Genomic DNA, 13,358 nt, shown 5'->3' with positions numbered 1-13,358 from the left:
GTTTTATCTTTCGGAAAGTATGTGCATTTCCAGCTGCCTTTCTCTTTCTAAATGTCCAGAGCCTCCATTGGACTCTCTTTTGGTCCACATTACACCAGTTCTCAAGACTAGATAGATGCCATAAACATATCATGAAGTTGACCAAACTGTTCATATTTTGGCCCCTATTTGATGCTCTAGTCTAGACTAATGAATCCGCTTTGCTTTCAATTGCCTTTAATGCAAACATAAATATGGATAACAGCTGAAGGCTGTTGGCTTATGCCAATACCCCCCACCCCTTCAGTGGTATTTTTCGTGTAAATAACAATATGGTTAATATAATACGCAGCATCAAACATGCACTGACACAATTTTGTATTGTTTGTTGGCAGAATAATTCAGTGTCACCGTCAGACAGTCTACGGACAGCAAGTGAAAAGCACCGTGGATCATCAGATTATGGACTTGACTCAAAGAAGCGCAAAGTGGATGACAAGGACAGCATGAACAGATATGTATGTACAATTATATTAAATAAGAATTAAAATATATATATATATATATATATATATATATATATATATAAACAAGATAAAATAAAATGTATGTGTGTGTAGGTATATATGTAGATATATAGGGAGATAGATTAGATTATCTCTCTCACAGTGAACACGCACCTATGATGAAAATTTCAGACCCATAATTTCTTCCCATGATTTGTAAGTGGGGGCACTTGCAACATAGCTGGGTCTTCAAATACGTATTGAACTCACTGCATTTACTGTTACTGTTATAATTCTACTGTTTTTATATTAACAGCAATGATTTTAGTATATTTATAGATTCAATTCTTACCATAGTGTGTCTCTTGCTTTTATTTCAGGACAGTGACGGAGACAAGAGTGATGACTTGGTGGTGGATGTTTCTAATGAGGTAAGATTGCGTGGGGACAATGCTGCTAACCGGCATTCCACAATGGTCATGTTGCTAAAGACAGTTTTTAGTCTGGGAGTAAAGACCTTCTACATTGTTGGCAAAAACTCTGTCCTAATGTTACTTCTGTGCACGAATGCGAATGTGTATTTCTTTGTTGTCATCCTTTTGGCGTCCGTGCGTGAAATAAGACAAAGATAAAAAGGAGTGGCAGGTGAATGAGGAGTGTTTATGTATGAGAGCATTTGAGCCCACGAGTATATATATTATCTATGTTTGCACATGAGGCCCCAGTTTGTTTGACCTACGTTTACATGCCAGCCGCTTTCCTCCGGTCTGTTTGTTCAGTCTCTCTCCGTCTGTCTCGTTTAACTGTGTAGGACCCGGCAACCCCTCGAGTGAGCCCTGCTCATTCTCCTCCAGAAAATGGCCTAGATAAATCACGGGTTTTAAAGAAAGATGCTGCACCCAATAGCCCTGCGTCTGTGGCGTCATCGGGAAGCACGCCATCCTCAAAAGCAAAGGACCACACCCATTTGGCGGTAAGAGAGATTCTAAATTCAATAATGTTTTAAACCACAGACTATCGGATGTTTATCCAGTAAATGGGGTATTTTTGAATTCTTCCTATGGAGGAGGCTTAACATTTAGGAGCTTGACGGGGCACTGGGTCGATGCACACTGGAAATCAAACGCTGTGGCTTACTGCTCTCAATCGCCTTTATGCCTTAGCCAATAAATAGTCATTTCTTCCTCACCAAAGCTATAAATAACTCTGAGAAATGCTACATTTTATTTCCTTGTTTTTCCTCACCTTTACTTCTTCTACTCTAATGTTGTAACCTGGATTGGTTTGTCACAAACCGTTCCACTCACAATTTACAGTCCACAGCACTATGCTAGACTCTCACTCAGATGATATATATTACATTTTATTGTGCTTCACCAGGCTGAAAAATGCAGCTCGTTTTCATTGATTTAGAAAGGAGGAAAAAGCATCATTATGAACTGTTCACGGTATTCTCAGCTTGTCTAGCTCTGTTTAACGAGCTTGATCTGTGAGCAAAGGTTTACGCCTCGACCCCTACACCAACCACTTAAACCATGAATGTAATGAAGTGCAACTGCAGAATTGGATTACCTTGAGCTTTCCTGGGATTTCTTTTTGAGCGGCACTGATATTAGTGGACTCATGAAAATGTGCATAACAGGTAAAGGGGGTTTGTTCTTTTAGGATAAGTCATCTACACCAAGCCTGAAGTCTAACACGCCCACACCCAGAAATGAGGCACCCACACCAGGAACAAGCACCACTCCTGGGCTGAGGCCTCTGACCATGGGCAAACATCCTGGCATGGAGGCCTTAGGTATCAAGCACACTCCTATCCCAAAACTTTAAACTTATTTTGGTTGTCTGATTTGAATAAGTTAACCTGCTGTCATTTTCCTGCATGATGTATTTTTTGTTGTACCACTAGTGAGTCTGGGGTCTTGCCTAATGCAGGATATGCTTCAGGCTCTCATTTAGACCAGTTTAGGGGGCAGTATTGACTCCCTAAGAGTGTTCAACAAACTATACATAAGGATTTAAAAGAGAAAGTACAAATAATCAGGGAAATGTTCGGGGAAGTAATGGGTAACCAAGTAATATTTACATTTTGGGTATTAATAATGAGTATGTAACACAGTAGTAGAATACCCCCAAAATTGAATATCATTTGCCATGGATAGCACTTACATGGCCTTAAACCTTTTTTCCCCCCCTCTTTAGCTGCTCCTGCTCTTCGTACGCCCCTATCAATCGCAGGTTCCTATGCCACCCCCTTTGCCATGATGGGTCATCATGAGATGAATGGATCCCTGACCAGCCCAGGCGTCTATCCTGGTCTGATCTCACCTCAGATGAGTGCTGCAGCTGCTGCCGCTGCTGCTTATGGACGCTCACCAATTGTAAATATTTAAGCTCAGATATTTAATTAGTTTCACGTTGGCTATTTTGTCTCGTGTTTGACAAGAGCTTTGTCCACCAGTAGCATCAATTAGACATCATTGCTACGAGTTGGACTTTATACATGAAAAATTACTTTAAAGAAAAAGTGTGTTACTATCTCTTCTCCCGTGACAACAGCTTTGTGTAGACTTTAAAAAGAACAAAGACGGCTGAGACCCCATTACTTTGATGTTCACTCGTTAAAATTCTAAAGGTTTTATTGGGGGGAGAAAAGCCGAATCCCTAAAATGCATATCATGTTTGAAAATCTCCCAGGTTTTCATTAGTCTTACCATCTGGGATGTTGTTACCCTGTGTAAAGCTTCTCTTTTTGCAATCGAATACAATCTATGGCTTTCCAGGGATCTACCCAGAAATGGCTGAATAGGGCTTTCTCGAGGTTTCAGCAGATGAAACGAGGCATAATTTCCCATTTGAATATTTTAATAGCCCAATTTACATCAGCAGTTCATCATGTGTTTTTATTGCCTTTCACTGCTTGACCATACAGGCAGGATTTGACCCCCATCCTCACATGAGAGCTCCAGGCCTGCCAACCAGCCTCCCTTCCATTTCAGGAGGAAAACCGTAAGTATTTCTCACTGACCGAGCTAAATGTGTCAACAGAAACTAAAATACCGTACTATAAATCATAGGTGTCAAATCTAAAGCCTGGGGATCAGAAGCAGTCTGCAAAAATATTTTGTGTCACCTGCAAAAACAAGCAATGTGCATTGACTTTGTTTCTATTTAAAATACCATAATTACAGTATATTTCATCATGTCATATTTTCGATTAGCCCCATTATCGTAATGGACTTGGAGGGAAACCATAACTATGATGTAGGCCCCAACAATAGAGTTCTGAGACCTTTGCAATGGAAACTACATGTAGCCAAATTGAAAGGTCAAAATTAAAAGACCTTTTTTTTTGGCCCACGGGGAGTATGCTTATATATTCACAGCAGACAGAGTACTACTTTCCCACTTCAACCTTTATTGACAGCTTTGTGATTAATTAGGTTTGCAATACAATAGCATATTCACTTGCTAAAAATTCCTTCTCATGGGGAGAAATTGATTCAATTATCATTTACTGTCAATGTTGTATGATTCACCTGTGAAACTGATACAGCCACTATGACAGGGGTATGTACATTTCTGAAGTTGATTTACTCTCTTTATATCCTCTGGCTTCATTGCAGGGCATATTCTTTTCACGTGAGTGCAGACGGTCAGATGCAGCCTGTGCCCTTCCCTCCAGACGCACTGATAGGACCGGGCATCCCACGACATGCTCGGCAGATCAACACACTGAGCCATGGGGAAGTTGTGTGCGCCGTCACCATTAGCAACCCCACTCGTCACGTCTACACGGGCGGCAAGGGCTGTGTGAAGATCTGGGATATCAGCCAACCAGGCAGCAAGAGCCCTGTGTCCCAACTTGACTGCTTGGTAATTACTTGTCATTGTTACTTTCATGGTCATGGCAGAATGCCTTTTTTTTTGCAACCCTCTAACCAGAGTTGAGATACATTACACACTCACTGGCTGACAACTCATTGCTCAAGCCTGATGGCCCCTCCTTTCCCACTAAAGCTTAACCCCACATCCCTTTGGGACTGCACCGGGAGTCATTTGCCAGTGTGTGGCTGAAGGAATCCTTTATGCCAGGAACAACAACAACAAAAATCCCACTGAGTAAAGATGTTGTGATTGGCTGACTTAGTCTGCTATTACCAGGCTCATTCAATCTCCCATTTCTCATTTTGATTGTAACTGTAGCTTATCCTGTTCATGCGGCCGTAAACTTGAAAGTGCATTGGGAGAGCAATGGACTCTTATAAAGCTGTCGGAATGCTGTTTTAATTCGACTTGGGTCTATCCACGGTCCTTTGTTTTGTCCTGGCTCCATTTCTTTTCTTGTTAAACTTGACACCCACAAGCATTACTTTTCACTTTTAAAAAGATGCTTCAATCTAAAAATGTACCGAATTGAGATGAAATTGAGATTAAATCTGCCTTCAACTCTGTTACCTCACAGATAGAATTATTTCTTCAAGTGTCAAAAAATATATAAGCTATTCTGGTGTTTTACATGCATCCGGATAATACCCACCTCGTGTTTCTACTCCAGAACAGGGACAATTACATCCGGTCCTGCAAGCTGTTGCCTGACGGTCGCACCCTGATCGTGGGTGGCGAGGCCAGCACGCTGACCATCTGGGATCTGGCATCTCAGACCCCACGAATTAAGGCGGAGCTTACCTCCTCTGCCCCGGCCTGCTATGCACTGGCCATAAGCCCTGATGCTAAAGTCTGCTTTTCCTGCTGCTCAGATGGTAATATCGCTGTGTGGGACCTTCATAATCAGACCCTTGTCAGGTAAGGATTCCCAAAACGTTGAGAAAAAATGCTGAGATTAACTGTACATAGTAATGTGCTTGCAGTACCATGTTTGAACTCCTTTCCTACTGTTTTATTTCAGGCAGTTCCAGGGTCATACTGATGGAGCCAGCTGTATCGACATCTCGCATGATGGCACCAAGCTCTGGACTGGCGGGTTGGACAACACCGTCCGTTCTTGGGACTTAAGAGAAGGGCGGCAGCTCCAGCAACACGACTTTACCTCACAAGTGAGACACATTTGTGCTGTCATTGTAATGATTCAAAAGCAATATTTAACGTTTGGATGGTTGCCTACTGGTTTTCGCCTCTTTTCAGATCTTCTCTCTAGGCTACTGTCCAACTGGAGAATGGCTGGCTGTGGGCATGGAAAGTAGCAATGTGGAGGTGTTGCACCACACTAAGCCTGACAAGTATCAGCTACATCTTCATGAAAGCTGCGTCCTCTCACTGAAGTTCGCCTACTGTGGTACGAATTTGTTTATGAAAGAGTTAGCGTCATCTTTTGTTTTGTTCTCCCAAAAAAGGTCAATTGTTAAATTCAGCAATTCCAACTTTAGTGTGGGTGGAGTTCAGGTGGCTAGCATTTTGTTTTAAGGCAGAAGGAGAGGACCAACGCATCTGGATTTTTCCAGTCAACCTAATCCTCGATTATTAAAAACTGTTCCGCCTAGCAAAAATGCAAGCATTTTCTCACTCACTCGTCACAACTAGGCATGATCGTTAAATGCATGAATATCTATTTTATTGATGCATTCACCATTTCTAGTTACTTGCGAGAGACTAGGACTGTAAATGAGCTGTAAGCCATCTTTTTGACGATGTCTGATCAATTATCTCTTTTAAATAGAATAAAAATGCAAGTAATTTAATGAAAATAATATTGTTAGAACATCTGTAACCTGAAGTCAGTCTGTGAAGTCCAGTGTAAGAGGATGTGATGAAGAAGAAAGTCTGGAAAAATTGTGCTCACTAAACTACTCTAACTGGCTTGTCAGCTTGTATAACCACTGCTCACTCAAGTCACTAAGTAGAGCCTTGTGGGAATTACGTGGACACTGTTTATTTCTCCTAACATGCCCATTTAGAGAAAATTGCTTCTACTTCTCTGTTCAGATCCCTCCCACCCTATGGGAATGTTGCTTTTAAGTTTAAGCCGCAGACAAATGAGATTTTACTATCACTTAACATTTTTCCCTAAATCACGAGTAGTATTGCTTTCTCCTCTCAGCCCCCTACAGCACAATGTCATATTCCAGCCACTATAGTGCTAGTTAGTTCAAATGATGCCTCTTCCAGGCTCTCGCTGCCATTAATTACACAATTAGCCAGCTAGTCATTTGGGTAATTAGTCAGAAGCTGATTTAAATAATTATCTGAGTGGATAAAGTGCACGACCCCATTGTGACGTTTTTTTGATTGTTGTACTATATTCCCTAATTAGGTTTTATGGCCATTGATGAATTAAGTCATTACACATTTGCCTGATGGCTACAGTTATGTATTTCAGATCATGACTGTTGCTATTGTTCCAGATGATTTGTAGATTCTAGATTATTTTCTGAAACGTGTCTTAATGTTTGCAGGTAAATGGTTCGTAAGTACGGGGAAAGACAATCTGCTGAACGCATGGAGAACTCCCTATGGTGCAAGCATATTCCAGGTATTACCATTAGAAATGCACAATGACAAGAAGAAAAAAAAATTGGAAGACGTCTTTGTATATCCATGAAAAAAACTGCTTTCTTGTCTTGCAAGTTTTTAAGAAACGCGGGCGGGCGGGTGGGCGTGGCTGCGTGTTGGGGGTGTATATGTGTATACGTACGCATACGTACGTATGTATACGTACGTATATGTACGTACGTATGTATACATACGTATATGTACGTACGTACGTATATATACGTATGTATACGTACGTATACACATATATACACCCCCAACACGCAGCCCCGCCCGCCCGCCCGCCCGCATTTCTTAAAAACTTGCAAGACAAAAAGGCTGTTTTTTTCATGGATATACAAAAACGTCTTCCAAAAATTTTTCTTTCCAAAAATTATACTTGTATAAACATGTATATACACATGTATATACACATGTATACACATGTATATACACATGTATACACATGTATACACACATGTATACACACATGTATACACATATGTATACACATGTATACACATATATACACATATATACATATGTATATACATATGTATATACATATGTATATACATATGTATATACATATGTATATACATACATATATATACATACGTATATACATATGTATATATATATATATGTATGTATATACATATGTATATACATGTATATACATATGTATATACATATGTATACATATGCATACATATGCATACATATGCATACATATGCGTACATACATATACATATGTATACATATGCATACATACATATACATATGTATACCTATACACGAATACACATATACACATGTGTATATGTATATATATACATATGTATACATGTATACATGTACATGTACATGTACATATTTAATTTTTTTGTCTTACCTTTGGATTTGGAAACAAATCTTTATAATCTTTATCTATCTGGGTTTAAAACTCTTCCCTAGTATTCATCCAGTAGGTAAGTAAGTATGTAGAATGTAAGTAAATATGGCATTTTTTAATTTAGCTTTTTTTATTCATCTGTGCAGTCCAAAGAGTCATCGTCAGTCCTTAGCTGCGACATCTCCGCGGATGACAAATACATCGTGACGGGTTCCGGCGACAAGAAGGCCACAGTTTATGAGGTCATCTACTAGAGACACTCATTCTCCGCTGTAGCACTTGAACTGAGACTACTCTTGTTGCTGAGCCTTCCACCGATCTCCAAAATGGAACATAACGCGACAAGACTTTTGTCCACCCCTGACTACTACTACTACTGCTTCAGGGAAGCTGATTTTTGCAGCGAGCAGCCTTTTTTGGCAGGAGTTGACATTTTTATCCTTTTTTTTGTATTTTTTCCAAATTTTTGAGCATCAAACAATGAAGCAGTGCTTCAACCCGGAGAACAATGGTCCATAGATGTCTTGTGAAAATTGTACATATTGGATTAAATAAAATACATTTTATATATATTATAAATATATATATTTTCATGTCCTGGATGTACTTGTGAAATGTTTTGGCTCTCACTGTCTTAAAATATGAGCGCAAATCATAGATTAGAATGTTTCAATTGTAACTCACCTGTTGTTGTTTCCCTGAAACACATCCTGAGGGCCGAATTTTTCCAAAACTGCAGAGAAATGAGACATTTCAAAGTAGGATGCTATGGATTATCTAAATGGCCTTCTATATTAGTGCTTTTTTTAGGGTGTGACTCATTTGTGCCACATTAGAACCCAGGAAAACAATGGTGAACAATTTTTGGCTATCTCAATCCTATTTTGGGGGGTTGCAAGGTTGGCAGGGTAATGTTTAACCTCACCCATCGAACTTGGATGCCACCAGAAGAACGGCAAGAGCTATGGGCTTAATAAAAACATGCCTTTAGCTTACACTGCGTTATACGAGATGCAGAGTTGCACCATTGATTTCTTATGGAGGGGCTAATGTCAAAAAGCCTTTGGAAAAAAATTTACAATTTATATCTCACCTAGCTTCCTCAACGTTTGGTCGCTCATGACGAGGAGGTAACCAGACATTTGATGGGATGAACTCCACATTTTAGTCCTTGAAATGATCAGTGCCTGTTCCCAATGAACCTGTTGGAGATGAAGACAAAATCAAATGTTGCCCATGTTGACATGAACACTTAAGTGAATCAGCTTGTTTTTTTTACACTGTGCATCCCCTGACAACACCAGCTTTTCCTACAAAAGAGTAGAAGGTGTGGCTCTGGGAGTGTTACACTTCCCACTGCAAAGTATGTAGCAAATGCTGTCAGCACTGGGAAGAAATGTGCAGGTGTTAATAAATCAATAAATCATTTTGTACAAACCATCTTGTCTGAATCAGAACTATTGTGCCAGTAAGTAAATAAACTATTAAAAAATTACGGCCACAATGGACATCTCTCCTAGTTTAAATGGATTGAACCCCTGCCATCGTCAATGGGACTGAAAAATGAGCATCCACAGCCAGTTTAAGTGAATGCTATGTTTCTTATTGTCAATGGCAGACAATAACTTCATTTTACATCCCTTCCTTGTCAGTTTTGAGTACTTAAAGGCCACTTCCTGTAATTTTTTGGAAAATTTCCTATTTATTTGGGGGGAATTTCTGGGCTACTTCCAAACCATTGGTTGCTCTTGACTACATTTTGGGCATTTCCACGTTACTTCCCATTGGTTTTGGACATTTTAAGGTGTCTTGTTAAGTCATTGGCTGACATTGACTCCCCCGTTTTGACCATATGGGGCAACAACAGAAAAAAAAAATGTGAGGAAATTGAGCAAAGTGCAAGCACTCAATCACACAACTCAATGGTATTTCGACGCCTGTGTACAAAAATAAAAGCATTTAATTTCGTATTGACACAATATCAATGAGCTATGAAGTGCAGTTTATAGAGAACAACCCGGTGGGCCAGATCAGACCCCCCAGTTGGCTGTATGTTTGACACCCCCGAGTTAAGCAATCAACAATGTTTTAAAATCAATGTTTTATATCAATATTGCGGCTGAGCTACTTTTTATTGCAGAATGTGCAGATTTTACAAGGCCTACTATAACATTAACAAAAGATGTAGCTAGTTAAACTTGAAACCCTAACAAAAAAAGGTTTATTTGGCCAAAATCATGGATTGGATTGATACATGCTGCTTTACTTAACACTGATTACGCTCTTTTCACACATTCCCACACTCACACTTTGAACAATGACAGCCCACTTTGGAAATTTTCACCTAGTTGCGTACCTAATACACAGCATGTGTTGCTACATTGTTCTGTCTGTGTTCGTAATAAAAATACGTCATACGCAACTAAATGTGCTTATAAAACTATGCAACCACATTGTGTTCCTAAAGGGAATTTAATTTTAATGTATCCTTGTATGGTATGCAGTAAAAAGTCTCTTTGTATCCTATCCTACTCATTCCTTTTCCTTTGTAACATTCTTTCCTACCGCACATCCTTTCCCATTTTCGTGTTCTGCTTCCTCCACAGGAGGTGCAAGCGTTCATTTTCACTTTTGTGGGGGCGCTGGGTGTGAGGCTGTGATTTCTGACTATGTGAGAGAGGGAGACTGCGTGGTTTGGCATCGAATGTGTGGCCATTTCTTTGCCATGCATCACCTCTCTGTGCGAGCTCAAATCTCGTTACCTAGAGATTTTGTCTATTGGATGTTTGTTTATCGGAATGATTGTAGTTGCAATTTTAGTGTTCATACTCCTCACACAGTTTACAGGGCCAAATTTCTATTCAAAATTAGATTAATGCTGTTCTCTCCATATTTATTCCGTAATTTCTCGCATATAAGCCGCATTTGTAGCAAAAAAAAAATGATGACTGAATCAAAGGTACGGCTTATATGTGCACAAATTAAACTTGACGCGCACAAAACTGCAAGGGGACGAAGACGAAATGCCCTGAGGCGAGATAATTATTATTTCAATAAATGGAAAAAATTCTAAAATAAATGTAGTTTGACATCTATGAATGAAATTTTTTTAAAAAATCAATCGTGTCTTGCATAAAACATGAGAAAACGAACTTACCTGAGCCTGCTATTGCTCACTCTTACCTTTTGCAGATATTTAAATGGCCATACACAAGAGGCACTGTCTAGGATTGGCTTAATTTAGTATTAAAGCTGAGAAATACAAGAGATGGTACTCTAAATGTTAGCTTATCCAAATCAATGTTTTTCTATGGTAGAGATTGCCATATGTCAAAATCATCCTTGAAAACTCTTGAACAAGGAAGGTGCCTTACATTTTAACTGGCTCACCCTATTCTGTATAATACTGAGTCAAAACAGTATCTTTTTTCTAGCAGTCAACAGCTTTTTCAATGGATGAAAAATGTTGTACGTCATTCTATCGCCATCTTCGCTCCGGTAGAGGAGTCAGGTGAATCTTCCACTTTTTTTTTTATCCCGACAGCTCCTCTTTTCATCTTTCTTTTAAAGCATGGTGGGACAAGACTGAGAGCAAAACTGATGAGCCTTTTCCATCTCTCTTTTCTCTTCTTGACAGCCCTTTTCATTTTCATCATACACTCTCATGCATTCAGCCGTGATAGTCCAACTCCTTTGTGCCTTGTCTTTGTTTTTTTGTTGTCGTTTTTTTTTTCTTCCCGTCATCCCACCATTGCTGGCAACCAACTACAAAAAGTGTGATTGATGTGGAGTAATTCCTTAAAAAGACAAAATAAAATAGATTAAAATACAATTGCTACATTCCTTGACAGGAGCTGAGGAATCCATGCCAGATTTTTGAGACGACATCCCCCAGCATGCCGTGCAACATTCTCACCAAGGTGTTGCAAATGAATCCACTTAATTAAAGCAGGCCTAGAGAGAGAATTAAAGAATCCAAGACTGAGAGGTAGCAGAGTATGGAGGAAAACCTGGAGAACAGTATGGCGACATTTGGAGGTTTTTTGATATGTGGGAACTGATTTTGGTTGGACCGTTTGGACTTTTATTTAAAAGGTTTATCTCCGTGTGCTTCTCTGCTCATTTTTTGTTTGGGGAAACCACACCAAACACTGCAACCAATGGCACCTGGGTCTGTCCAAGTTTACATTTTTTGATGTCAGAGTCGTAAATTGATAATATTCAAGTTCAGTTGACTGCGATCTGTGGCATGGAGACAGCTGGGAACTTAACACGTATTTCTATTTAGTCATACATTGTTTCTCCTGACCAGTTTAAAAAAAACACTACAAAATAATAAACAGGAAAACTGAAGATTGTGATGCCATATTTTCTAAAACTCGAGAAAAAACAGCAATGAAGGAGAATGAAGAAGTCATATACTTTTCTATGTGTGGTGTAAAAATAAAAATGATTTGTACACGGTCACTGAAGCGATCGAATGAGCTGCTTTGCAGTGGAAAAGGGACATAAATGAGGGGAATTAAGACCTCCAGTATCTCCTGGCTCTGCTTCACCTGGTTGGACATGGCAGTAATATTTCACTAGGGAGCTGGTGTCAGAGCATCTCTTCTATGATGAGCTCCCAGATCACTGACCTTCTTCACAGTCAGGATCCGACCACACTAATTTTATTAAGATGCCTTTTCACTAATTATCCACATTTTGCTGGGAAAGACAATGGTAGTCATAATCAACTAGAGAATTAGAAACCTCTGATGTCAACCTTTCTTTTCACCATGAAGACGTTTTCATTTGTCCCAATTTGGCTCAGTGATATCTTAAAATCCGACAATTCAAATTCAGTCATTCCTGACCTTACGAAGAATATTTCACTCCGGAAATGGTTTTGTAACATAACGTTTTTGTAAGTAGTAGTAGTTAAATGATCATTAATTTCCTTCCCAGTGCCTTCTTAAATCCTTCTAAATGTTTCTCCAAATGCTCCCTGCTCGCACTGCTGATTACAATATCATCATTGAACATTATGGTCAATGGGGATTTTGGTTGAAACTCAAGTTTTAGCCTTTATATAGCCTTAGCAAACAAGATGAAGTTCGTAGCTTATCCCTGAAGCACTATCACCTCTATTAGGAACTGCTAAATCACACACACCCTCTTATCTATATATTTTTGTGCAAAACACTGACATTTCAAGTCTTGTGGATATTGATAGTGGCTCCCTGATGCCTGTAAGTCCAATAAAATATCTCCCATGTTGTGTATATTCAACTGTTTTGGTGATGTATTTTTCACAATGTGCAAGAGAGTGTGCCAAAATATCAACTTGTGCACTTTGTGTTTTAATACCATACTTTAATCAGATTACGCAGGTACACGAGAGTTCTGTAAAGAGAAATTGTGGAGATGATGTGTGCTTGTTAAAAGCGATAGCTTGACAGAAATCGCGCTGATTGGTTCAGTCAGCAAAACTAGTCAATCAGCTTTC

General features: G+C 39.4%; 1 protein-coding gene and 1 long non-coding RNA gene across 8 annotated transcripts in view; one reads left to right on the top strand and one right to left on the bottom strand.

Annotated features, from left to right (window-relative positions):
* The window catches only part of LOC144194085 (transducin-like enhancer protein 3-B), a 28,118-nt gene extending 18,810 nt beyond the window's left edge, over positions 1-9,308 (top strand). For all 7 annotated transcript variants that reach the window (XM_077712881.1, XM_077712878.1, XM_077712880.1 and 4 more), the window contains exons 10-21: positions 375-497; positions 866-916; positions 1,297-1,458; positions 2,151-2,283; positions 2,688-2,866; positions 3,418-3,494; positions 4,112-4,361; positions 5,044-5,291; positions 5,395-5,542; positions 5,631-5,781; positions 6,899-6,975; positions 8,017-9,308. In XM_077712881.1, coding sequence (XP_077569007.1) covers positions 375-497; positions 866-916; positions 1,297-1,458; positions 2,151-2,283; positions 2,688-2,866; positions 3,418-3,494; positions 4,112-4,361; positions 5,044-5,291; positions 5,395-5,542; positions 5,631-5,781; positions 6,899-6,975; positions 8,017-8,124 — 1,707 coding nt within the window. In that variant the 3' untranslated portion in view covers positions 8,125-9,308. The remainder of the gene's footprint in view (positions 1-374; positions 498-865; positions 917-1,296; positions 1,459-2,150; positions 2,284-2,687; positions 2,867-3,417; positions 3,495-4,111; positions 4,362-5,043; positions 5,292-5,394; positions 5,543-5,630; positions 5,782-6,898; positions 6,976-8,016) is intronic.
* A 710-nt stretch (positions 9,309-10,018) lies between these two features.
* The window catches only part of LOC144194533 (uncharacterized), a 32,421-nt gene continuing 29,081 nt past the window's right edge, over positions 10,019-13,358 (bottom strand). Inside the window, exon 3 of the long non-coding RNA XR_013325910.1 lies at positions 10,019-11,667. This is a non-coding gene — a long non-coding RNA (uncharacterized LOC144194533). The remainder of the gene's footprint in view (positions 11,668-13,358) is intronic.

The sequence above is a fragment of the Stigmatopora nigra genome, chromosome 3 (genome assembly GCF_051989575.1).
Source record: "Stigmatopora nigra isolate UIUO_SnigA chromosome 3, RoL_Snig_1.1, whole genome shotgun sequence".
NCBI lineage: Eukaryota > Metazoa > Chordata > Actinopteri > Syngnathiformes > Syngnathidae > Stigmatopora > Stigmatopora nigra.
This window is presented reverse-complemented; position numbering and strand designations above follow the sequence as displayed.